A 26,242-nucleotide genomic window follows, 5' to 3' on the forward strand; every position below is an offset into this window, starting at 1 on the left:
TTCGCGGCAACTTGCGTTTTGCTATCCTTGCCTAGCCTCACGACCGTTCCCGATCGCTTTGTTTCGAAGACTAAATTTTTTTACTGTTATTCGAGCGTATACGACTATTAATTTGCGATACGAGCTTTCGTGAAGTAGCTTAATTTAGCGAGTTCGGGAATAAAAAAATAAACAGTGAAACACAGCAGTCTCGTTTTCCCAGCTCGTCACCGGACAGTCTATCTGCGGAACGCGGTGACAACAAGTCACCGGGCACGAACGCAAGCCCTGCGGCCTTGTACAAGCTTACCGTACCTCTGCTGAGATGCGAGGCCGTCGACGTCAGGGATGCCGCAGTTCAGGCTATTGGAAAAGTAAATGCCGACGCTTTAAAGTAAGTACATTTTCATCTGATGTCGTGTTTATTTTGTGAATAATAAAATCTCACAAAATGTTGCACGAACATCTTATTCTGCTTGTTACAGAGACCTGATGGAAGAACTAGTTCCTTATATACGAGAAGCGGTCGATCGCAAACAAGAGAATATGAGACGGCGAAGAAGACGCGACGCTTTAAGACTGCAACTAGTGAGAGTATTGGAATTGATAGCCGAGTATGGAACGTTTGGCATCTGGTTAGTTGATGCATTAACTCATCTTTTCTCTTCATACTTGTAATCGAAGAACCGAATTTTCACAATTGTTGCGATTTCTCTTTAGCTCAGCGGTACTGGATCGCGAGACGCAGTCTTTACATCCGACATTCGTCGAGTACATTGACGGCGCACGGATTTACCTAGAAAATGAAACCGACAAGGAAGCGCCTGCCGTGCGAGACATAAAATTGCACTTCTGCAACTTCGTCAGAAAGATGATCAAGAGTTTTTCGTGTAAGCTGTTTTATTCAGATAATCTTAAATATCAACATAAGAATATGTAACGCCTTGAATGATTTGTTAATCTCTTTGTCGATTTCGTGTTTTTCAGTGGAAACGTGTTACACCTTATTGAAAAGGGACCTAAGAAGGAACCTGTTCATGTTATTCGCTAGTTGGGCCGGCGTTTACGGTAGACCGCTTACAAGCACGTCATCCTTGCAAGAAGAGGAGAAGTCTTGTACGGAATTGCAACTGTCAGCACTACAAGCTATGAGCGGATTGCTATGTTGCGGATCGTGCTTCAATCCGCAGTCACTTTCGGAGGAAGGCGCGATTTTGTATCAATGGTTGGACTTACTGCTAGCCAGTAAAGACGAGAAGGTAAATTCTGTAAACAGTTTCCTTCATATAAGATGTCACTTTACTTCAGCCTGTTATAAATTATAATTAATACATCACACATATTGGACATATATCGACAATGTAAACATTGAGATTCGAGTTTCCACTTTACACATTCTATTGAATTTTGTATCAATTTCGTTTCAGATTTACACGCTCGCACGCGAAACAGTCGTATTATTGCTCGAAGGAAATCCTGACATTGGCACGCTTTTAGATTGGGTGGTGGACCGCTGTTACACCGGCGCACCGCAAGTGGCCGATGGCTGCTTCCTCGCTTTGGCAACAATCTTCAGCGCTAGGTTTGTATAAACGCAAAAATTCCAGTTGCGAATTGATGCGTATGTATGTACGTGTATGCAACATATAAAAGTGTTTATTATAAATCAGAAAATGCGCGGTACTCCTATGTATATACAGCAAATATAGAGAGTACGAGACGCGTTTCTCCATTTATTGAGTCGGCTGGGCTAATTGTAATACAGTAACATGGAACTTGTATAGAATAATCTTAACTATAAGATGTATAATTCTCTTTTTAGAGAGTACCCTTGTGACCACTATACGAGCGTTATCAACGTGACGTTGATGAACACTGGATGTCCACGCGCTCCGGTTCACGACGCTGCTCTTCAGCTTCTTCAGCTGCTGGATCAACGATTCTTCGGCAACGTAGGTCCACTTCCAGCTACGGAACCTGAGGCTGGTGAGCTTTTAATTGTCCTCTTATACCATCGTATTGTATGTCATTGTACATTGTATTACGTTATACGTCGTTTTTTCATCATCCATTTTTTTCTCGCGTTAGCCAGCTGTTTATAATGAATTTAATGTTCCTTTGTATCACGGTTCTCCACTTATTGGAAGCTTTTGCGTCTCTTGAGAATCTGTCTTTTGCGTATCGTCAACACTCGACTGTTTTGTCGAACTCCATCGGCGCGTGAAATCGGAAACTGCAAAGAAACGCGAAACTTCATTAGGTTGCGCAAATTGCTTGATTTTCAATACGAAAGTCGCATAGAGAAAAGAAATCGACAAACATTTTGATTAGTCGAACATATGCATTCATCTTCGCACATTTCGTCATAATATTAAATCGTTACGTTTATGGACGATAGTTAAGTACCTACCGTATTGTTTTCCTTGATTTGCCATTTGTATGAGGGTTCTGCTTCGCCCAGTACGCGGACGGTGCGTAAACATGCGGATCATCTCCTTCCGGAAATTTTGCCCACTCGCGCAGTAGAAAATAAAGTTAATCCCGAAGCTGGTGTTGAATAATACATTGCACATCTGCTGCGCGCTGATTATCCACGGTGGCGGCGATTCATACTTAGACTATAGTTACAGTGGTTATTAACATCGTGAGACATTATTGCCAAGCGGAAACATATATCACGCAACTCGACGCAAATATCTAGTGTCGCAAAAGCACACGGAGGGGAAAGTTTAGTTGAATCAATATGACGATGAGCGAACCAAAAGCGCATCTTGTTTGAGGGAGACAAGGCTGTTACGAAGAAAAATCGGTTCTGAGAACCAAGAATACTGTTTCCTTCGAGTAAAACGCGTTTGGTTTGTCAGCTTGAATTCAGCCAATCCATTTCCTCCGTGCATCGTGTAGTACACGAAGTCGCGTTAAATGAGACTCGCAGTTTTCAGAAAGATGAACTATACTAATCTGAAATTACTTAAACATATTGAACTTCGATACGTACGTAGAAAGCGATCACCCTCAGCACGAACGAAGGCATATTGAGGCAGAGAAAAGCGCTCGAGACGAGGAGGAGCATTTTCGTGACCTTGGTCTGCGGCATTCTGTCTCGTATGGCACGCGCGTCCTTCTCGTTGGAAACGTCGGATTCTATGGTCAAGGTTCTCCGTATATGGTCGAGCTTGTAGAGGTTGCGAGCTATCAGCGTGTTGAAGATCACTATTATAGTCAAGGGCACGGCGAACGTCAGGACGGTATCGATGCCGTTGTAGACGGTCGCCCAGGACTCCCAACCGTTGACCAAGTAACAGAGAGTGGCGTTTCCATATCTGGTGAGTACTGTACGGGGCCCGGAGAACAAGAGGACCGGACTGCTCAGTAAAACCGCCAAGATCGTCAACCAGATGATCACGACCTTCGCTCGGGCGACCGTGCACAGGGACTGGCGGCGAAGTGGATACTTGACCGCCACATAGCGTTCGACGGTGAAGGCCACCACGAGCCACACGCTGAGAAAGCTGCAGAGAGTACTGAGGTAAACGAAGAACTGGCAAAAGCCCTGCTCATTGAACAGGTGCACATGGAACATATTGAGCCAGACAACGAAGATCGTGACGAGGAAGCCGCTGTCGCTGACCGCCAACGCGCCCAGATAAATGCTGGAGGATGCGCGTCGCAGCTTCGTGCCGAAGAACACGCATACGGACAGGCAGTTGCCCAAGAGGCCCAGGTGGACGAGGATTGGCGAATAATACAGCTGAATGTTATGCAAGAGCACGTCGGCCACGCTCACGTTCACCATTTTCTCGCGCGTCCTTTTGGAAATGCTCACATACAGTGTCGGTGAAATGAAAATCGGAAGATGTGCCGCGCGTCGTTGAATGCATAACAGCTTGCGTCATACATGATGACCTGAAAGAGCATTAGCGTGGTCTATATAGGGAGATAGAAAGAGTATATTTCAAACGCCGTACGCTTCCTGCGTCGAGATTACGACTGAATTTAGAAGCCGAAGACGCGAACGCCAAGCCTTGAGAGCGCCAAGCGACCGCGCGAGGTAGTCGGAGAGGTTTCAAGTCAGACTCAATTCTATGTGATTGAACGAAAGCGCCGGTCAGTCTCTGCGCTCTCTCGTTACTTTATCGTCATTCGATCAGCAGATACTTCTTATCGCGTATCACCGAGTGCAGCGTATGCATCGAGCAAATGGGGAAAATCTATGCAGGCAAGCGTGGCACGCTTATCACTTGCATACGGAAATCCTTGGCACAGAAGATATGTTAACAAATCGTCAGCGAACCCGTTATTGCGCAATTGTTGATATAGATTATCGTAAATTACATCATAAAACACGTACACTATGCGTGTATGTGTGCGCACCCGTGAAGTTTCATCGTTATTGTTATTGAACGTAGACAGAGTACTTGTTGCTCGATAAAGGTATCGCGTTTTAACTCGTAGAATCAAGAGTCATTTTACAATGAGGTGATAATTGAGTAGGAAAAAAATCCTTATCGTAGCGCGATTATTGCCGCATGATTATTGCGGGAAATCTGGTTTACAACTTCGTACGTTTTTACGTTTTATATTCTTCATGGGCGTGATGTACGTATGTGCCGCGAAATCTCCGTCCGTTTTTTTTTTCTGCCCCGTGACAAGTTGCGCAGTTCCAATTAGTCGCGAAGAGATTTATCAAATGCCTTTTTCGCGCGCTCGTACGTACAAGCGCGATTGACGCATACCTTTGTATTACGTTCGTCAGCGTGGAATCCAATAAAAATCTTAAAAATCTCACGGTTTATTTGCGAGGTACGTGCGGACGTGAGACGTATTGGGCTGCCATCCAGATTATATGGACGATTTTATGACACAGTTTCGAGAGCCTCTTTTAACTTGTCCAAACACTCTCCAATGTTTCAACATACATACGTCGCTCACACATTAGGGTCGCATATGTTCTTGATGTTTCAAAGACGTATGTCGAGTCCCCGCGTGAACGAACGTGATACGTTCGGTTTGAATCACACTCACCGATACCGTCCGATCGATTTCTTTCTTTCTCGGGTGATATTCACGACACTTTGTTTCAATGGCACGATTTTATAACGAGCGTAAATTATGTCCCACATCCATAGGATCCGGTAGATCCATCATCGATGACAGAACGGTTGTAGCGTAATTTACTGTTCTTTCGTTTTAGGAAGAAAAGTGATGTAGGCTGTATCTATATGTTTAGTTTCGAATTATCTAATAAGGATAATAGGGATAATTTATATTTAGAGGACCACTCCTTTGAATACTAGCGTTATACTTTCGACGAACACACCCGGGTGCCGGCTCAGCTATTTCTGCTAGATGCCTCGACGATCCATTCTTGTTAAAGCTCACGGTGCATCCCGCGTTCTGGCTTCTGCGCATCAAAGCAATACAAATTCCCGCCTATTCATGCGGCGCATGTCAATATGTCGTTCTGCGAAAAGAATTTGCTACATTAATGTACGTTGTACTTGCACAAATTTCACGTATGAAAAAATGTAATAAAATGCGCGTTAGGAAATTAATATTGGCTTGAGATAGTGAAAAAATGAGAAATGTTTGGTGAGGGAACTTTAACGAGAACACACGTATATTATAATTACGACATGCAAATAGCGCAAGCAGCAACATGCGGAAGGTACTTGTGAAATTACTTTTATTACGCTATGTCACGTATGTTAGTAGGATTTATAATTAATAATTCTTTCGTAATTATCATGTCATCATAAAGACAATATAAACAGCTCTTAAGCTTATTATCGAAGTTTCTAAATTCGATTTCCAGGATCTCGGGAAAATGAAATCCCTGTTGTTATATCGTTGTCATACAAACATGCTATTTCAAAGGATATAGATTCTTCATCCAGAAAAGGAAAGTTATATGCTCTCCACATATATAGTACACTGACCTTTATTTGTAAAGTATCCCGTTGATTATTTGCACTCCGCCAGAGTACGTATTATCGAAATGAAAGATAATACCAAATGAAAGCTCTATAGTTTCTGCATATATTGGTTAGCATATTTTCTTCATATAACTATTTATTCATCTACTTCCAACTTTATCCTGATTATTGAAAGTTCTTCAATAAGATTGCAATCTACCGTTCCTTCGTGTAAATTTAATTAATAAGTAACTTTTTCTTTCATAATTTTTTTAATTCTAAATGTTTAAGCATAATATCGAAGATTAATTATTGAAAGCTTTCACCAAAATGAAGTTATGAAAAGTCATGCTGCAAATGGATAGTTGGTAGGATATTGGTAGGACATCATTCGTTTTCATTAAAGAAATACGACATTTCGAAGGAAACTCGATCACTTAAAATAATTAATTTTCTCACTGTTCCAGTAACGTAATACGTAACCGTGTCTATGTTTCTTCGATTGCAGGACATAACGATCCCCTTGCAAGTTCTACCGCCACCGTCACTTCTGGCCCGGGTCAACCAAGCAATCCTGCAGGTGAAATTTCCTCCGGCGGCACAATTAGAGGTGGGACATTAGACGTGCTTTTGTCGACCACCTATTGCCGCAGTCAAATGTATCTTTCGCGTCAACTTGCACAGCTGCATCCGGAACTCACGATGCCGATGTTCAGCGGTAAGTGGAAACCTTCTAAAGTTTCCTTATAGCCTCGATCCCGGAGATTCTATTTCATTGCAACAAGCTGGTGTGCAACAAGCTTTTGAAAATTCTTACCCACGAACGAGAAATTTAATCGAATTACGCGCTGGAAACAATATTCGCTTTTTGCTGTCTGTACTTTGGAGAATTTTACGAATCGAATACGAAAGTTATGTGAATCGATGAGAGTTCGACACTCAGCTTTTTTTTTAGTAAGATTTCGCCCCAGTTTATTTTAACTCATCGACATCGGCACTTTGGCGTGGCTATATTTATTCTTTGTATTGATTTGAACTTGACTTTTTATCTGATACTAAAGAAGAAAATAGGAATGGAATGGAAGGATGGAATCGAAACGCTAATTTTTTTTATGAATGTTTATCTTAGAGGTACTACTTTTCTATAGTAACGTACATAAGTACGTCCGTGTAGCAAGTCTCTCTTTTACATATAATTTAATCGATTGTATATCCAAGTGATTTTGACATTCTCTTTTACATAGAAAATTAGAGAAACTCTGTTGGAATTCTATATTGCTAAAATTTTTGTAAAAATTTGAGTAATAACTCTAGACAGATAATGTTTCCTCAAACGTTTGCGTCGATTTTATATTAAACATGAATTTCGATGGATTAAAGATACTCTATGCAGGAAAATACGTTGCTAATAATAAATAGGTACATTATTGTATGTTTTTTTTTCTATAATTTTGTCGCGTTTAGCATATATTCTACCTTGACGTTTAAATTAGGTCATTATATGATAAAGCATAATTAGCAACTTTTTAGTGTGCTTGAAAACATGTGGACGATCCTTGAATTCTGTAGAGAATTATCTACATGCGGTCAAGTGCTATTTACTCTCGATTGAAATTTTGCCCTTCTCTTCTAATTAAATCCTTGAAATCCACTACGACTAATACGGAGAATTTAATTAGCAACAAAATAAATATCAGAAATACTTCAAATTGATGCAATACAAAGTATGACGTTAATGAGTATAGAGTTAAATGTAAATTATTAAGAAGTCTTCCTCATTAGAAAAAATATCATATCTTCTCTATAAATCTTATTTTCAGACTTTTTATCAATAAGATAAATATACCTGTTCTCGAAAAATTTTCGTTGCTTCAACAATCTTTAATAAAGTTGCAACCAAGTTTGTGTACGTATTTGTCGATTGTCGATTGTAAGAATTGTCGATCAGACTAAAAAATAGGGTTTGCACATATCTCACATATTTACACAAAACATGTTTATTTGGTTTGTTGACAGAAGCCTCTCCCAATATATTTTTTCGAAAAGCGTTGCCTACAAAAAACAAGGATTAGCTTGCTTATTTGTTTTTCATCACAAACAATATTGATACTGTCCAGCGATGTCCGATTTCAAATTATTGTTGAGTGGATAGAAGCGCAATTTGCATGCAAAGGGATAGCCGCGAGGTCTCGTATGCCGTTCATGGAAGGAACGTCTCTAACGCAGCCATCGTTGACATTTGTACATGGTAGCTTATTGACGAATGGTGGCGCAGATCCAACATGATGCTAATTGCATCACAATCTTCACATGCCGGCCTTCTCACCGATTACCGTCCTGGAGGCGTTTGCGTAAATATTGAATTACCGCGGATCTGTTTTAACGCCTCGTTCAAGCGGGTTCTCATCAAGCTGTTATTTACAATGTCACAAAAAGTCAGTGTACTTGAGACGTCCCTTTTGTTATGAAATTCATGGTACATACATGTCGACATAAATTCAAAAGAAGATAAAATAGATCTTATTGATGGGTTCGATCCTTCGTGCGTGTGATGTTGCATATATGACACATCAATTCTATCACATAAATGACAGCTATCAATGCGATGATAATGATCCAAGTATAGTGATTCTCACTTGTATTATAGTAAACGGTGCAAACGGTGACTTGCAAAGCTGAATTTTGTCAAAGATGAATAGACGTAAAAGGCGAATTTTAGCGATGCAGCGTTTGGTGCAATTTGCTCGCGCACTGAAATATTCGAGGAACGCAACTTCTTAACAATATCCAGCAGCTGGATTCTGTAACTTATTATTGGAGTTAACGACATTTTCGTTATCGTTGCGCAGCTTTTGTATACCGTAGAAAAGCTGCGCAACAATAACGAAACTGTCGTTAACTCCAATAATGGGTTACAGAATCGCATCACAGGACTGACATAGATTCGTGTAAATTGACCGTGACCAATCTTTTTACTAATTTAACCTTTTAACTACGATTTTTAATGAGTTGCAAGCGCATAAAACTGCAGTGTCGCTTCGTTTACATAATAGAGATCACTATTCTTCATTGTAATATCCTGACGAATCTTGACGCATTGTCAGTGTCACGGATCGTGTTAAGAGGTGAAGGTTAAAAAAGCAAGAGGTTGGCATATAAAAGATTCACGACGCGAAATAATTCCGTTGCATAAAATACTATCGCGCATGTTTCCGCCGAGCTGACTACATCCGTCTATGTTGACGCGATCGAAGGGACAAATATTTCTCTTTTCCTTTTTGTTTTTCAGGAATAATATAACGAAAAACTACGATTTTATCACGAAATCTCATATGTTACATATTACAGTCAGAAATCTCATATGTTGTATATTACAGTCAGAAAGAGGAATGAAAATGGGAACATAGGAAAGTTTATTTCAGTCACAGTATAGGTGAACTTTAGTTTCGTATGTCGTGGAGAATTATATGACTCTTAAAATAATTAGAAAAAATTTATTGTGTAGTTTCTTTCACAAGTTGTGGCAACATCTTTTATGAATTAAAATTTCAGAACCTTATAGATCTATATACTAATAATGATTGATGTGATTGTTGATGTGAAAGAAATTCAATGAGGAAGAAAATTAAACTTCAAAAAATTTATATAAACTTATATTTTGTTATAATGTAACTCAATAACAATTAAGTACAATAATAATTTCATATTATTCCATAAGTAATTTCACTGTTCGATTGTCGCTGTTACATAGATGAGTACTATCTTTTTTATCTGACAATCTCTACCTAGGAAATTTATCTTCTCTTATTCTCGGCATTCTACTTTCTCAGAATTCTCTAATGGACGGTATTCTTTGTTCATTGGTAGACTCCATTTTTCACAAGCGAAGAGATAAATTATCTTTGGTTTTACTACATCTTGATTTTGCTATATCAATCCGCAATAATAATATTGCTTTGTATATAGGATGAGACGCTTAATTCTCATATATTTCATTGTAATTTATATATAATTTATATACTTGTAGAACGTAATTTTTGAAAGAATGGATATTCCGAATGGTATAACTACATAATAATAATTATAAAAATTAATATAACACACTTGATTGCAAAACATAAGTTTATTTGAACAAGATCAGAGTCTTGGCTGATATTGCAAGCTTATCTGTTTATACTGAATTGAAATTCAGATGGACAAACTGACGAATGGATTTACCAGATTACAGAGGATCTTAGTGGGAATTACTCGGATAAGCTACCATGTACGAGCGAACATTGTTAGTTTCCATCGATTGAACAGACTTTTATTCTGTACAAAAAATATTTTTAAAGAGTCTTAAAACAGTTAAAATCAATTTTATAGTTTAATTTGACACTTGTAAAAATCAAAGGACAATTTATATTTCTATATGAATTATTTTTGGAAAACTGACAATGTGAGTCGATTGATCGTCCGTCACTTTCTAATAATTCACTTAGTATTTCACGCACGCTTTACTTATTTTTAGGTGGTATATTCTTTAGAGAGAGAAAATATTTACCAATATTATTTTGATATATGTCAATCATTAATCACGTGCGTGAAGCTCTGTTTGCATATTAATTTTATTCCAAGAGGATTTTCGTTCAAACGAAAATAAATGGTACAAATTAAATTTGATCAATTGGTATGTCTATTAATTTTATTACAAATCATCTCGTGTGAGTCTGAGAGAATTATGAAAGAGTATAAAGTGACTTGTAATGACATAATCTTTATCTTACCGAAAATCTATGTTCCAGAGATTACACACCGGTTTCAAACAGCTCGCAGAGAAGTTCGGCAATTACTGCTGCAATATTTGTTACCTTGGCTGCATAATATGGAACTTGTCGATCCCAATGTACCACCGTCGTCAAATCCATTGAGTTATTATCAGGTGAGTGCAGTACGTTTTCATAATTATTTCTGGAATAGCAACGTTGCAGAAAATTACTCCAAAATTCTGGAATTTGGTTTTTTACATATAATAAATTTTTATACAAATAAATAGAAGAAACAAAATACAATAATATAATCGATAATATAATCGAAACTGAGCTGTTAAAAACCATATTTTATTCATGCTGTGATACAACGTTACTATTCTAAATTTGATAAATTTGATGTAACATAACATTATTGTTTATACATATTCATGCTTGTTTTTCTTTTTATGATTTTCAAAATGATAGAATTCATTATTTTTGAAGATTTTAACACGTTGACTGCCACGGAATTTTTTACGATTTCGGTCTAAAGAGCCAATTTGATTTAATCATGTTACATTATTAAAAACTTTAATAATAGTACATAGTAATAATCAAAAAGCTTAAAAAATGGTTTTTTTTAAACATTTTTTATTCTCTTTCCTGAGGCCATCTATTCATATTTACACTGTTATGCTACGAGTTTTTTCGTAGCTGTACAAATATGGCAAGTAGTGAAGGGACGAAATAACTCGTAGTAGGCGTCCTGGGCAAGTAAACAACCTACGAGATATCTCGTAGTTGGCAGTCAACATGTTAATTTATCAAAAAATTGGTGATATAATTCAGATGTTTGTCTAACTTTTAATAGGATAACTTTTATCGTGATTTAGAGCGTACGCATTTTTGTTATTTAAAAATAAATAAATCCACATACTATCAAAATCTGTCGGAGGTAAAAGAAAAAAAGACATGTTATAAAGATGTCAGGCGTTACATTTGATATTTTCTTATGTTATATAAATTCCATTTGTCTCATGATCTAAGTTACATTCCTGACGGCATATTTTAGACATCAAAAATTATTAATTTTCGAAGTAAAGATCAAAAGGAAGATATATTGGAGGCGCCGGGTATCGATCCCGGTACCTCTCGCATGCTAAGCGAGCGCTCTACCATCTGAGCTACGCCCCCTGTAATCTGAATTGCTGGTAAAATAATTGTGGATTGTGATTGTGATCTACTTTCGACAAAAGGATTAAAAAAAATGACCTTGGAGGCGCCGGGTATCGATCCCGGTACCTCTCGCATGCTAAGCGAGCGCTCTACCATCTGAGCTACGCCCCCTGTGATCTGGATCGCTGACAAGATCATTGTGGATCGTGATTGTGATCCACTTTTGGCAAAAGGGTTCAAAAATAACCTTGGAGGCTCCGGGTATCGATTCCGGTACCTCTCGCACGCAAAGCGAGCGCTCTACCATCTGAGCTACGCCCCCTCTGACCTGGGTTATTGGCAAGATCATTGTGGATCAGAATGCAGTTCTAGAAAAAGATTTACAAAAAATAATTTTGGAGGCGCCAGGTATCGATCCCGGTGCCTCTCGCATGCAAAGCGAACGCCTACCGTCTAAGCTACGCCCCTTCTGACCTGGGTTATTGGTAAGATCATTGAGGATCGTGATCAGGATGCAGTTCTGGAAAAAGATTTAACAAAAAGTAATTTTGGAGGCGCCGGGTATCGATCCCGGTACCTCTCGCATGCAAAGCGAGCGCTCTACCGTCTGAGCTACGCCCCCCTACGACCTGGGTTATGAGTAAGATCATTGTGGATCGTGATCAGGATGCAGTTCTGGAAAAAGATTTACAAAAAATAATTTTGGAGGCGCCGGGTATCGATCCCGGTACCTCTCGCATGCAAAGCGAGCGCTCTACCGTCTGAGCTACGCCCCCTGTGACCTGGATTATTGGGAGGATCATTGTGGATCGTACTTGTGATGCATTTTCGGCAAAAGGATTCAAAAAATAATTTTGGAGGCGCCGGGTATCGATCCCGGTACCTCTCGCATGCTAAGCGAGCGCTCTACCATCTGAGCTACGCCCCCTGTGATCTGGATTATTTGCAAGAATGGTGTGGTTCGCGTTCGTGATCTACTTTTGGTGAAAGTATTCAAGAGATAATCTTGAAGGCACCGAATATCAATCTCGTTGCTTCACGCATATTCTAAGCGAATGCTCTATCATCTGAGTTATTCCCCCCGTGATATACTTATCTTAGCGATCAATTTTTGGATCTTGCCGAGCGAAGCTCTGAATATGATTTTAGATCTCTCTTAATCTTCGTTTCAGCACATCGCACGTGCTAGATAAATGGAATACGTCAATATGATGTATATGACCCGATGAAATCTTGGAGACTTGGAAAATGATCTATTTTTAAGCTGAAGCTTGAAATATAATATTGAAAGATCCCCAGATGGAACACATATGCGCAATATACCAGGCGCGAGCTAGGCGCTTTTTCTTTTTATAATTGACTTCAAGCTATAATTGGCAATTTTTTGTAAGAAGTTCCTTTAATTGTGCGCAGGTATTCTATGACCGATATTTGGAACATGCGGTATTCCTGCACTATTATTGGTTTACAGAGAGGCAAATCAGTTTCTCGCTTGGAATTGCGCTGGAATCTCTTTGTAATCCTCTGTTACTTGTTAGGGAAAAGTGGTCGTTGCTTTGTGAACAAATCCCGAACGATTATCGATGTTGCCGCAAGCAGAATGCGTGGAAATTGCTTCACTGATTGCGATGGATCAGTATACGTGTATATCGATGATACGTAATTTCGGGGATTAAGCAGAAATTTAATTATGAAAATAGAAATTGGAGATGCACATGCCCAAGATTTCATTTTTTATATATGCGATTTCATTTCATATATTGACGATTATCGGTGATTGTATTAATCTTAATTGTCTCGAATATCGGGAGGCGTAACTCAAATGATAAAGCGCTCGTTTCGAATTCAAAAAGTACCAGAATCGATATTTGGTGTCTCCATAAAATATCTCTTTTGAATAATTTCATTTAATGTACATAGTCGACGAAGATATTTTTCTTTTTATTTAAACATTTTTAAAAATATTTTTGTTTTATTTACAGTATTACACGAGCGACGTGACACGTGGAGGAACGCGCCGAGAAGGCTGGGGTAGCGCAGAAGCGACGGAGATGGTGCTCAACAACCTCTTCTACATTACCGCTAAGGTATTTTTTAATCATTCGTCATGTTAGGTTTTAATTTTGTTCATTTTATAAACATCGAAATTTTGTTCATTTTATAAACATCGAATAAAATACTGTATGAAATACAGCTCTTTGATTAGAATTAGAAATATGAAGATTAGAATTAGAATACGAAGATAAAAGGCGATTACATGTTTAAGTTTAATTTATAACAAATTATTTAGTAAATTGAATTTATTAAAAAACATTACCATATACGTAAGTACAAGCTGATTTATTATCGAAACAATATTCCAACAATAAATAAATAAATCGGCTTATATTTATGTATATATTTCAAATAAATTCGATACCGTCTTTTACCTTTTGTTTAATTTGAAACATTTTGCAGTTCTCGGATGAGCATCCCAAAGAGACGGAGGAGCTGTGGGCGACTCTGTGCGGCTGTTGGCCCAACAATCTCAAAGTTATAATTCGCTACTTGATTATCGTCTCGGGGATGGCACCTCAAGAATTACTGCCATATGTAAGTACAGCTTCTGCGGTGCGACTGACGAGGCGACAGATGTTTCTAAAATTCCATCTTACGTCCTTTAGGCGAAGCGTGTGGTGCTTTACTTGGCACGAGCACGTCCGGATCGCCTCGTTGACGAGATGATGACAGAATTGGAGACAGTCGAAACGTTGAACTGCTTGATCGAACGGACGGAAACACCGCCCTTTTATCGGCTCACCAGCATGAGGAAAGCCTCGTCGCATAGCGACGCGCCTGCCGCCGATCCCGCTAATCCGCCTCGAGATCTTGGTGTCGAGAAGGGCACTATTCATACGAAAAGGCACTCGGGAGAGGATCCTGTCAAAACTGGGTAAGTGATGTTCGTTGTTACAAATTTTTATCACATTTCTCTGCTCGTCGTGACATTTTGGTTACACCGCTTTGAATTATTTGCGCACATTATCCAATTAGTCTATGAGCATTTATGCAAAATCTACTATTTAAAGCGTTAAGTTTATATCATTGTAGATATTCGTTAGAAATGTAGAAATCGGAATTTACGTTAAGACTCTTTTACTTTATTAAGACCCTTGAACTTTCCCTATAGCTCAAAGTCTGATACTGCACTTCGAGCACTCGCGGGGTTTCAAACTCCCAGAGCAGAAAAGACAAGGACTGCGAGCGGTCCGCCAGTTCTTCCAGACGATCTATCAACTCCGACCACGGAAGCTGAAGTATGTTACGTTAACGCGATTAAAATTGCTGAATATATAAATTATTAAGAGAAAAAAAATATATCTCTATTTGTGTGGCAGATCAAATATACATTTGATGAATACGCTTTCAGCTGACCACCGATGAATCATGCTATGCCGCCCGTAATGGACCCGTCGGAGTGAACGGAAAGATGGCATGTGTCGATGAGAAATTCGATATTCCTCAACCACACCCTTTACCGATGCCGGAATATGGTGGTTACTTCGCTCCTTTGACCGAGTACTTGCCTGACAGCTCTCAACCGATAAGCGGGTTTCACAGGTAAATTCAATATATCATCTATAACTTCTTTCCCGTAAAAGGAAATGCATTGCTCATAACGATCCTTGACTAATAATAATGATTTCTCGCTAATTTTTAGATGTAACATCGCCGTAATGCTGCTGACCGACGTGGTCGTTGACGGCATCCAACTCGATTGGGCCATACATGTACCTCTGATGTTACACATAGTTTTTCTCGGTCTGGATCACTCGAGACCGCTCGTCCGCGATCACTGCCGTTACCTGCTGCTGAACCTATTGGTCGTGCTCGGAGATCATCGCGATCATCTTGGAGTGGCGCGCGTGCTTCTCGCCTCAAAGACAGAGCAGTTGGGATTGGGACTGTCTACTCCGGCTTTACCGGTGTTGGAACATAATTTCACGGAAGTCGATCCAGAATTCGACAGCTATCTGTACGGTCCTCCCCCTGCCCCGCCACCCACTACTCCACCACCATCGTCTTCGCCACCTCCACCCTCTTCACCGCCACCTCCGCCACCACCCCCACCGCCACCGCCGCCGCCGCCCATGCCACCCGATTCATCAGCGTCTCCAGCTGTGGTACCTCCACCGCCACCGCCGCCGCCTCCTCCGCCTCCCTTACCCGCGTCTTCACTCGCAGACGACACATCAACGTATTCACCCTTGCTGAACTCGACGTCCACCCCGCCGATGTCGATAAATCACGCAAGTCAGCTGATGACGGATGATTGTAAAGATTATGGGCATTCTCATTATGGTATGATATATACGTGTCTTTAATTAGTCTAATTTATATGTAATGCGAATCGCGATATTAAAGTACTTGCCTGACAGAAATGAATATTATAAAATAGAGTCAGCAGTATGCAATAGTTGGCCGACTTCGAGCGGAACAGCGACGACAACAACAACGACAACGACGAATGCGGTGCCGCCTGTTATTGTAACGCCGGAAGATGTGAATAATTGGACGGGTCCTCAGCCAGGACCTAACATGCCAATACAAGATGTTATTAAATCCTTGATTAATTTCCTAGCATCTAGGTAAGCACAGCAATTATGTACGCGGTCGAACGAAGTTCCGTACTTGATATTCCGATTTCTATACAAACAGGATTAATCAGCCCTTATGGAATTACGAAGACATGACTGCTAAAGTATGGTGGGTTCGTAGCGCTGAGCAACTCACAGTATTACTTCGTCACGTACTACGTGTCTTCAGAGACTCATTGCCGCACGCATTGGTCAGTCAGAGATGGGCGCAAACGGCACTACAGTTAGGTCTTTCCTGTTCGTCTAGACATTACGCAGGAAGATCTCTGCAAGTTTTTCGAGCACTACGCGTTCCTATAACTTCTAGAATGCTGTCTGATATTTTATCTAGGCTGGTGGAGACTGTTGCCGAGCAAGGAGAAGACATGCAGGTATTGTAAAACATCGAGCCTTATATTTTCAAAATTATAATTGTAATTTTGAAATTGCAGTAATATAATTTTTAGTTTCATAATATTTTTAAATTTATAGTACTATTATAATTTATAGTTTTAAAACCATGGTTTGTTTCGATCCTTTATGATTTTTTCGATATACATCAGGGATATGTAACGGAGTTGTTGCTAACCTTGGAAGCGGCTGTCGATTCTCTCGAGTCGGACTTTAGACCGCTCGATTTTATGAAAGAAATCTTTAAGTCGACACCGAATTTGAACAATAAGGACCCGGTATCGGGAATTATAATCGGAGGAAAACGCAGTCCAGGAGGAAATGGTTATCCTGCTGGACCACACATGTTTTCTCACTTGAATCAAGGTGGACATACTAGGAGCACCAGTTATTCGGTCAGTTATTGTATGAAAAGATCCAGCGGTGGCAATTCTGCAGCTAGCGACATAAAAGGTTATTATTAACTGTAAAACTAAAATGTAGAACTTTTTTTTAAAATGAGACTGCAAACACTTGTCAAAGTAAAATTAATTTAACAAAGTTTAATTTTAATTTTAAAAATAAAATTAATTTAACAAAAAAATTAATTTAGCAAAATAAAATTAAAAAACACAAAGAAAGTCTATAAAATTTTTCTTGAAACAAATCTGCTAATATGTTAACAAAAATATAAAAATGGAAAACGAAAATTATTCAACCATCATTACCTTAAAATATCAAAGTTTATCTTTAATTCACAAATTTTCAAAGGAACTACTTGTTACAGAATTGGAGAATAGAGTTGGTGGTAACAAGTATCCCAACTCGAATCTGTCCAGATCAAGATCAGCGCAGTCTTTGAAGTTGTTGGGCGATTCTGCGACGCAGGACGACAAGATGACTATATTGGCGCAACTGTTTTGGTTGTCAGTGTCTCTGCTTGAATCGGATTACGAGCATGAGTTCCTTTTGGCGCTGCGGCTTCTCAGCCGCGTGCTACACAGATTACCGCTCGATCGACCGGATGCCAGGGATAAAGTTGAGAAACTGCAGCAACAACTGCGGTGGACCTCATTCCCCGGTGTACACGCGCTTTTATTGAAAGGATGCACCAGTCCCAACACGTACGAACCAGTCGTCACGTTGCTCTCTCAGTTCACACCTCTGTTAGATTTACCGGTGGTTGATCCCACGCAGAGCCTCGCGTTCCCGATGAATGTTGTATCGTTGTTACCTTATATGTTGCTGAATTATGAAGATGCCAACGAGCTTTGCATCAGAAGTGCCGAGAACATTGCGCAAGTATGTTCATTTCTATTTTTTTTCTATCTTATTAACAAATGAAACGTTTCCTTATTTATTATCAAACTCTCATAAATTTGGCCGTATATTTACATCTTTGTAATGTTCTTTGTCAGTAAATTTCTGATTTCTCGTGTAGGTAAGTGCAGAAAAGGGAAAGAAACTGGAGAATCTTGGTACAGTCATGACATTGTACAGTCGACGCACCTTTAGCAAGGAAAGCTTCCAGTGGACTAAATGTGTAGTGAAATACCTTTACGACTCATACGCTCACCTCAGTTTCAATATGCTTGCTTTTCTTGTGGAGGTCCTGGAGAAAGGCCCGAGCAGTGTGGCATTGCCTGTACTCAGTATTATACATTGCATGTTACATTACGTAGATCTAGCGTCACCAGCTGCGCAGCCGATCAACACCGAACTTTTGAGAGTGATATCTAAATATGTCGAGGTAATAAATATATTTTAATATGATTTATTTTATATGATATTTTCATCTTATTATTTTAGAGCTATACACAATATTGGCGCTTTAATATTAATTATAAGTAAACAATGTGTTAGTTGGCATGTTCGCTGTTTTATTGTTTGTCTAATGAGCAGTTTCACCTTGCAGGGCACTCACTGGAAAGAAGCACTTAAAATCTTGAAGCTTGTAGTAACGAGATCGTCGACACTCGTAGCTCCGCCGACGTCGATGCACGGCTCGTCCTGGGAATCATCGTTGGCATCGCCGCATCCTAGCTTCACCGACACCGAAATATTTACCAAGAAAGAATTACCTGGTGAGTCTAAGTCTCTGTGAAATAATAATGCACATTTATTGTTTTCTGCATCTGTTATTGGTTTCGTTTTTCTTTCTCTTTTTCTCTTCCTTTTGCGATGCGGCATGCATGCACGGCACGGATGATTTATCACATAACAATCAGGTTGTGATAAGAATAACAATAAAAATAGATTGTAAACGCTTCATATAAAATAAAATTATTTTTTTTTTAAATCTAATATATAATCAAACAGCCTTATATTCCCTTAAATATGTAGCTTTCACTTGTGCTCCTATATCTTCGATCTACACCTGGATTTTTGAGATATGTATCTTTTTGGATAGAGCTAAATAATTTCAAGAAGCGCAATAAAAATTATTTGTTTTATATTATCATGTAGTGATATAGAGAGAGAGATACTGCTTCTGCTTACTAAATCTTATTTCTTTTTCTTTATTGGTATACTTTGATCGTTTTATTTTTATGAATAGGAAGGACAATGGACTTCACATTCGACCTGTCTCAAACGCCAGTGATCGGTCGACGTTGGTTGATACGTCAAGGTGTTGAAGAGAAATCACTCGGTTCTCCGCGTTGCTCGTTGTCCCTGTCTCCGGCTGACAGTAGTGCTATCGCAGGATGGAAGAAACCTTGGATGTCACAGGTATATAGAGATATAATGAAAATTAAATAATAAATATAATTCGATTTTCCTTAACCTTCTCATATCAAACATTAAGCAAGATTTGTTCTGTCAATCTGCAAATCCTCTTTACTTTATGGGCAATGAAAGATTATATATTCAAGTAGATAACTCTATAATTAAGCTTTGAAGTATTTAAAACATTTGTGCACAAAATTTTGTATAACATTGTTTAATACTGACTCATATATTTAACATGTGAAATTAAATTTTTATATAATAGGGTCGTGTCAGAGAGTGCTTGGTAAACCTGTTGACTACGTGTGGACAAAGAGTCGGACTGCCAAAGAGCCCATCGGTACGTTTGCAGTATACTTTAATCATTATTCGAGTAGTGTGATACTTTCCTATCCTACGGACTGCGCGGATTATAAAACCTAACCTTACCAAAAAACCAACTGACTTTCATTATGTACCCCTTTCTAGGATGAGCACATTAGTTCAATGACATTGTATAGTAAGGTAAAAGGTTACTATTAAATGCAACTTGCACTCACTGTTAATTCACGATAGTACAAACACTATCTATACTAATCGATTATTCTTTGGACCGTACCGTCACGCTTTAATTAGCTTCGTAAAAACATTGTCACCTGCACATTATTGCAGAAGCAGCGAAATGTATTCACACGCGTCTACGTAGAATCTCATAAAGTGGCAGTAGCGTAAATTTTCCGCACAGCCATCTGAAACCTATTACTTTTTAACACTGTCGTCCGTTGTAATTACTCAAAAATCTATTTATATTGTAGCGAATGTCTCGTATTTGACAACCACTGCAAAATTATTGATAACATAATACCGTTATTTTACGACAACAATGTTATCATGCAATATAATCAGTGCAGTTATCTTTGGTATAAAACAATGTGTTGTTATTCGTGATCAATATGTATATAATTACATGCAGGTTGCTCTATTACTATCGTATTAATTATCAATTCTTTAAAAATTTGACATAAAGATATACATTGTTACTTTTTATCTTTAACATATATTTAATTTCATTAGATTGTAATATTAAAAATATCTCTCGTATGTTTGGACGTTAAAAGAATCAAAATTATTTCTTAGAATTTAGGAGAAACTGCTATACAGTTCTAAGGCACTTTGTATGCACAACTAGTCATTGTAAAACACATGTGTGCACAGTCACTAAATATTTTGTGCAAATTCTCGTGATCGAAAGTGGGACATATTTTTGAAAGTGATACCCAATCGAGGGATTTAATTGAGAAATAACAAGATATAAGTGCATTTTGTATACTAGTATATATTTTTACAAAAATATTAATTTCTAAATTGAAAGCATATAAAATTAATTTAATTGTTTAATTTTAATATCACTTTGTATCTGTCATTTGTCACTTATATATTTGTGTGTTTCCAATCCCTTTACTTCATCCTCTTGTACATGTTTCTCACGTTACCGAAATCATTTTTAATTCAGGTTATATTCAGCCAAAGTTCGGATTTGATGGAAAGACAATCATCCATGGCTTCTTCAACGGAGGAAGTTTCTGGTGCGAATAATGATTTGAGCGGAGGATCTAGACGGGACGATGAACAATTTGGAGTATTCAAAGACTTCGACTTCCTCGAATACGAAAGTGAAAGCGTCGAGGTAAGCTATGATGCTTTGTATTATGCCTCTTCTATACGCAGATTGCATTAATTCAAATTGACCTCTGTAAAATGTTTCAGGGTGAGAGTACGGATAACTTTAACTGGGGTGTTCGACGTCGTCCTCTTAGCGAGGGAGAAGAACGAGAACCTAGTTTAAGACAATTTGAGGAAAGTCTAAGTGAGAAGACGCCATCATCCAGTAAACATACCACACGGGTAAATATACAGTTCAAAGTTACAGCGAGTCATACTTTTTCTTTTAGTCGTAGTCGTTACATTTGATATATCCTGACTAAATGTAATTAATTTGAAAATCTCGGACACGCAGCGTGGAGTCGCCGAGGAATCGTCAGACGATGAAGCCGGGTCAGAGTCACCATTGGACGAGGTACCAGGTGGTTCCGGAACGGGCCAGGAGGCGAACAGCATCCCAGGAATGTTCCCGCCGTCGTCTCTCTCTTTGATACCTAGTCGCACACGTCACGACTCATCCACAAGGTCTGACACATCGTAAGTTTCCGCGTGAAGGTTTTTGGAAACGCGTATATTAATCAATTCACTCGAAACCTTGGCCTACAGCGGCTCGAGTGCAGGAGACCTCGGAGATGTGACGCCTTGCAACGCGTCGCCGAATCTGTCCGCGCTGATGCCGTTCCGACAGGTCGCACGAGACGATGCCGAGGAGATTTGGAGACAGCAAATTCAAAGTCTCATCACCCAAGCTCCGTACAACACTCTGAGCTTCTTCCAATTGCTGAGCAAAATTTTAAGGGTAAGTTTTAAGAAAAGTTTGATAACAACGTTAATACCGATGTTAATCTGTCGTTATAGAAAGAGTTTGAGTATACGTTACAATTCGTATTGTTAAAAACCTGATTATTGCGAAAAATAACACTTAAAACTTGCACTTCTTTATGTCTTTAGGATGTGAGCAGCAAGTCTGTCGGCCTTACACGCGAGGCAAGTGCTTTGCTCAGCAATGGTAGCCCCGCTTCGGCTCATTTGGGCTGTCACTTGTCTAGTCACGCTGAACTACTCAGTTCGAAAGCCGAGCCGCCCTTGGTATGGTTCTCCGTAGCTATATTCGCAAATCAGCGTTTAAACGAGACGTTGCGTTTCGGTATGTTAGAAGTTCAAGAGCACCTGGAGACATTTTTGGACAGAAAGGATCATGCCACAGAAGTAAGTTCTGTTAATATATCTCAATTAGAACGTTTCGGTATCTCTGGTCTGTTGATTTCAGTTGTTTTATATATTTATCTCCCTTTCAGTGCTTGGAGGCGGCTAAAGCGACCGCTAAGCTTCAAGCTTTGGGCGGTAGTCACACCACAGAGGCAGGTGTCGAAGAGATGCTGCTAGATATGGGCCGAGCGCTCTACAAGCTACATTTTCAACTTCTGTTGCTGATTGAGGCATCAAACAAAATGCTGGGTGCGCTAATGAACGCCGCCAGAAACGTGCAAATTCCTCTGCAAGATTTGTCCGTTGAGGTCGCCAATATGAAGATAGCCTTGAGTAGAGCGCTCGAAGAGAGCACCGAGAGCGAACGAGGCACACCTACGCCAACACCTAGTCCTAGTCCTCTGCCAGGTGCAGGTGCCGTGGAGGAAGTCGCTAGAGTCGCGGAACTGCTGAGAAACGCGCGGTGGTGTCCGGCACTCGAAGCCGTGAGACTGCATAGAGCACAGTGGCCGGGCGATCCTTTCCACGACGATGATGATGTAACAACTGCTGTTAGCATGTACTGCAAGTACATAGGTCAAGATAGATCCGGTAAGTTAAAGAAGAAGGGATAGTTAAATCATTGGAAAACTCGGCCGAGAGAGGTGGAATATTTTTAAACACGCGTTCTTTTGAAGAAAGAGTAGAACAAACAAGCATGTACATGTGACATGTATATATATCAATGTTTTAGATATATTCGTGGTGACAAGAAAAGACGACGAGATGTCAGAGATTTTCGGCAGACTAATGGAAAGCTTGTTTGAAGTTCTCGCGGCTGTGACAGGGTTGGAAGCGTCTACGAAGGCGGCGCGCATGCAGCATGACCATTCTAATCACTCCAAAAATGACTGTTAATATAAGCTTTAATGATCTAGTATTACAGATTGTTCATGTACATTTAAGTCTCGGCGTACATATATGTAATATTTATATTTAATTGCCGTATATGTGTAGAGGTATCTTATATACGATTGTAGGTGAGTATACATCACGATACAGATGAACGTTGCGAGTATTTATGTATAATGCGTAAAAAGGAAATTTTTTCTTTCTCTCGACACGAAAAGAAAAAACATAACGATCGCTATTGACTGTATATTCGGCAAATAAATTATATCGATATCTCGATGATGACGACGCTTTGAAACCCATTCTGCAGGTTATTTTATCGTGATGATTACACGAAAGAAGCAGTCGGTATACAACGTGCAGTTTGCGACGAAAGACCAATATGTCGGGTCTTGTTCGGCTCAAGACATAACGCGCTTTACGAGAAGATTCATCGACTCCATAATCACCACAGCGATAAGGATTACCACTCTCATGGTTCGTTAACCTCCGTATGCACGTTAATTAAAAGATTTACAGTTCTTTTTAGAATTTTTTCCTATATATTAGTTTGTATTATCGTTGAAAAGCTATTTGGTATATATACTCATGCAATGTTTGTATTTGTATACAGGCTGCAGAAAAAAGTACGCAAAATTTACTGTTATACCATCATCATCTCAGTACATTATTATATAATCATAATGTTATCATATGATGATCCTGTATTTCAAAGTTGTATAAATTACTTATATTATGAATCGCAAATTTCCTAACTGTCGCCTCTACTAATCGCTATTCTACTATTCACACAACTTGTTAGGAACAGCAATCCCATCATGATAAATCTGTCCCGACAAATTCGCTCATCTACCCCTATATAAAGTGGCCCACATGTGGCAATATCAATGTGCGAAACGCCAAGCAATGTGTGAAAAAAGAAATGGCCAGATGGAACAAACTACCGGTGAACACAATTTTCAGCAAGTCAGTCATATCAAAGAAAAAATGAGGGATGTGTTTTATTAATTTCTTTTTTTACAGGCTTTGAAGAGTTGGATGTTCCACGTAGAGTTCATCGGCCTCCGTAGAGAAGGGACTGTCGAATTTTACACATATCAAGTTCTCTGGAGCATACCCACACCAGCATACCCGGAGCCATATGTGACCGTCAGCGTGTTCTTCCACATCGCGGCGAGTCGCGTGCAGCCGCCGCACTTTCCAGTCGACGTTAGTTTGTTATGTATATTTTCAGCTCTTTCCCTTCGGGCGGGCGGGTGGGCGCGCGCTCACGCACGGGCGCGTGCGTACGTCAACTACGCGTCGACAAGAACAAGCTGGTCTGGGTCATATCGGGAATCGCTTTAAAATGTACTCCACATTATAGTTCCGCTATAATGTAATATAAATATTTAAGATAGGCAGATGTAGAAAGAGTGGAATGTTAGCCAGCTTTCCTGCTGTGCGTAGATAATCGAGTGTTCAGTTAAACAGACGCACTTTCGTAATCACGAGCAACTTCGCAACAGGTCTCGTATGTGTTCGAAGGGCACCAGTTTGCTCATCGCTTGGACATGGTATTTAGACCGAAGTGGCTGTACGATGTTCTCGATATGAAGACCATGTTGTTCAAAACATTCACGTTTTGAGATGTACTTATGTACGCGACTCTTCAGTACGTTGCAAATTAATCTGTCTTCTTTAACTAGACATATATCTAAAGTTGTAAACAGGGAACAGATCACAAAGTCTCAAGTCACACGGGTATTAAAATGATTTTTGTCGTCGGAACTAAGTGTGAATCTCTCTGTGAGTCTGGAGGACCTAAAGCTAGAAGCACCCCCTGAGAGACGGGGCATCGCAGTTCTGATTTTTTCATGCACATGTCGCGTCGCGGAACGGGTGCAGCTTTTCTACAGAGACTTTTGAGCGCCTGCATCGTGCAGAATGTCGTAAAAGTAAGAGTGTCGGGTTTCCGCGAACCGGGCACGCGCCGGCCGCAATCTGGTCCGGCACCGGACGCCGGTTCACTCCGCTCGCTTAAACAATAGGAGCAGGTGATACCCCCATAAGAGAATATGCACCATACCGCCGTGCCGTTCTCAATCGCACGTTTACGACATTCGCATTACACCGTTAACACCGCCCGTTGAAATTTAGCATTTTTTTGTGTTCACAGAAGTATGAATTTTTCTCAACGTATATTTCATCTCCCTCTTTCACTCTCTGTCTCGCTCTGTCTCTTTAACAACAACAATTTAATTGAAAGATTAGCTTCTTAATATAAATCAAGACACACGTTAAGATGTAAATTTTCGTTGTTTCATCTCGTCTTTAGTCATATCGCTTCAATTGGCAGAAAATATTAATTGTTTATTTCTTTTGAAGCAGCTGCGTCCGTTTTCGTATCTCGAAAGAGATTCCATTTAGAGACAATAATCTTTGGTATCGTTGACATAAAATTATGACATGTGGCTGTCAGTAATGGTTGGAGATCTCATTCATCCTCTCCCACGAAGTTGACACTGCACATAGCCGACTACGGAAAGTATCTATTTACAATCCCGCGGAGAGGAGGACACCGAGGAGGTGTGAACCGCGCGTTGGTCTCCGGACCCATGTTTTCTTTTTTCTTTTTCCTACGCGTCTTCAGCTTTTGATAAAAAGACCAGCGAGTGAAACAATTCGAAAAGCGGACAGACTCTCCGCTCGTGCATATGCGGGCCGGACAGATACCGGGAGGTCTCTCTCGATGCCTCAGCAGGAGCCCGAAGAGACTCGGCGACGATACGGCCACGTGTCGAGTGTATCAAACCACGGATACACGATCGCATCTGTAACACTTTCGATCTGCCATTCTCCCAAGTGCGGCCGCATTGAAAACGAGAGTCTACGAATCAAGATTGTTACGAAGCAGGACATATAAACAGGCCGCAGCAATCCTCAGGATGCGCGTGACGAAGTACACCGTGTAAGTTGTCTTAATGAT

At 39.8% G+C, this 26,242-nt stretch overlaps 3 protein-coding genes and 6 non-coding genes across 15 annotated transcripts in view; 2 read left to right on the plus strand and 7 right to left on the minus strand.

Moving 5' to 3' along the window:
* Positions 1–23,556, plus strand: part of fry (microtubule binding protein furry) — a 34,339-nt gene extending 10,783 nt beyond the window's left edge. For 2 of the 5 annotated variants that reach the window (XM_011145290.3, XM_011145292.3), the window contains 29 exons: positions 203–373; positions 465–614; positions 700–869; positions 967–1,238; positions 1,407–1,561; positions 1,802–1,965; positions 6,403–6,612; positions 10,679–10,815; positions 13,783–13,887; positions 14,258–14,392; positions 14,464–14,732; positions 14,970–15,096; positions 15,210–15,400; positions 15,501–16,141; positions 16,239–16,428; positions 16,499–16,808; positions 16,980–17,280; positions 17,594–18,108; positions 18,248–18,556; positions 18,722–18,890; positions 19,364–19,536; positions 19,799–19,873; positions 21,026–21,199; positions 21,280–21,417; positions 21,530–21,711; positions 21,781–21,973; positions 22,126–22,383; positions 22,473–22,974; positions 23,117–23,286. In XM_011145290.3, the coding sequence (XP_011143592.1) occupies positions 203–373; positions 465–614; positions 700–869; positions 967–1,238; positions 1,407–1,561; positions 1,802–1,965; positions 6,403–6,612; positions 10,679–10,815; positions 13,783–13,887; positions 14,258–14,392; positions 14,464–14,732; positions 14,970–15,096; positions 15,210–15,400; positions 15,501–16,141; positions 16,239–16,428; positions 16,499–16,808; positions 16,980–17,280; positions 17,594–18,108; positions 18,248–18,556; positions 18,722–18,890; positions 19,364–19,536; positions 19,799–19,873; positions 21,026–21,199; positions 21,280–21,417; positions 21,530–21,711; positions 21,781–21,973; positions 22,126–22,383; positions 22,473–22,974; positions 23,117–23,280 (6,550 nt within the window). In that variant the 3' untranslated portion in view covers positions 23,281–23,286. Of the gene's footprint in view, positions 1–202; positions 374–464; positions 615–699; positions 870–966; positions 1,239–1,406; positions 1,562–1,801; positions 1,966–6,402; positions 6,613–10,678; positions 10,816–13,782; positions 13,888–14,257; positions 14,393–14,463; positions 14,733–14,969; positions 15,097–15,209; positions 15,401–15,500; positions 16,142–16,238; positions 16,429–16,498; positions 16,809–16,979; positions 17,281–17,593; positions 18,109–18,247; positions 18,557–18,721; positions 18,891–19,363; positions 19,537–19,798; positions 19,874–20,001; positions 20,056–21,025; positions 21,200–21,279; positions 21,418–21,529; positions 21,712–21,780; positions 21,974–22,125; positions 22,384–22,472; positions 22,975–23,116 lie in introns of those variants that run through there. The other 3 variants (XM_025307718.1, XM_025307717.1, XM_025307727.1) reach the window with 3 other exon arrangements.
* Positions 1,407–5,381, minus strand: LOC105185644 (growth hormone secretagogue receptor type 1). 3 transcript variants are annotated; one of them, XM_011145287.3, is made up of 4 exons: positions 4,716–5,290; positions 2,978–3,885; positions 2,390–2,597; positions 1,407–2,212 (listed from the first exon to the last, which is right to left on the minus strand). In XM_011145287.3, exons 2-4 carry the CDS (start codon positions 3,773–3,775, stop codon positions 2,103–2,105), a joined length of 1,116 nt encoding a protein of 371 aa, XP_011143589.1. In that variant the 5' UTR covers positions 3,776–3,885; positions 4,716–5,290; the 3' UTR covers positions 1,407–2,102. The 3 variants fall into 3 exon arrangements, with proteins under 3 accessions (XP_011143589.1, XP_011143591.1, XP_011143590.1); XM_011145289.3 differs by having other exon boundaries at positions 2,022–2,212; positions 5,005–5,381; XM_011145288.3 differs by having other exon boundaries at positions 2,022–2,212; positions 4,769–5,381.
* On the minus strand, positions 11,746–11,818 carry TRNAA-AGC (transfer RNA alanine (anticodon AGC)). Its single transcript has one exon. It is a non-coding gene; the product is annotated as a tRNA-Ala (tRNA).
* Positions 11,899–11,971, minus strand: TRNAA-AGC (transfer RNA alanine (anticodon AGC)). The gene has a single exon. It is a non-coding gene; the product is annotated as a tRNA-Ala (tRNA).
* TRNAA-UGC (transfer RNA alanine (anticodon UGC)) lies at positions 12,050–12,122 on the minus strand. Its single transcript has one exon. It is a non-coding gene; the product is annotated as a tRNA-Ala (tRNA).
* TRNAA-UGC (transfer RNA alanine (anticodon UGC)) lies at positions 12,350–12,422 on the minus strand. Its single transcript has one exon. It is a non-coding gene; the product is annotated as a tRNA-Ala (tRNA).
* On the minus strand, positions 12,504–12,576 carry TRNAA-UGC (transfer RNA alanine (anticodon AGC)). The gene has a single exon. It is a non-coding gene; the product is annotated as a tRNA-Ala (tRNA).
* On the minus strand, positions 12,656–12,728 carry TRNAA-AGC (transfer RNA alanine (anticodon AGC)). The gene has a single exon. It is a non-coding gene; the product is annotated as a tRNA-Ala (tRNA).
* A 42-nt stretch (positions 23,557–23,598) lies between the features above and the next one.
* Positions 23,599–25,490, plus strand: LOC109504054 (A-kinase anchor protein 14). Its single transcript, XM_025307471.1, has 4 exons — positions 23,599–23,751; positions 24,077–24,240; positions 24,291–24,483; positions 24,783–25,490. The coding sequence occupies exons 1-4, from the start codon at positions 23,599–23,601 to the stop codon at positions 24,900–24,902; spliced, it is 630 nt and encodes a 209-aa protein (XP_025163256.1). The 3' UTR covers positions 24,903–25,490.
* The last annotated feature ends 752 nt before the right edge of the window (positions 25,491–26,242 follow it).

This window comes from Harpegnathos saltator, unplaced genomic scaffold, assembly GCF_003227715.2.
Source record: "Harpegnathos saltator strain DR-91 unplaced genomic scaffold, Hsal_v8.6 scaffold128, whole genome shotgun sequence".
NCBI lineage: Eukaryota > Metazoa > Arthropoda > Insecta > Hymenoptera > Formicidae > Harpegnathos > Harpegnathos saltator.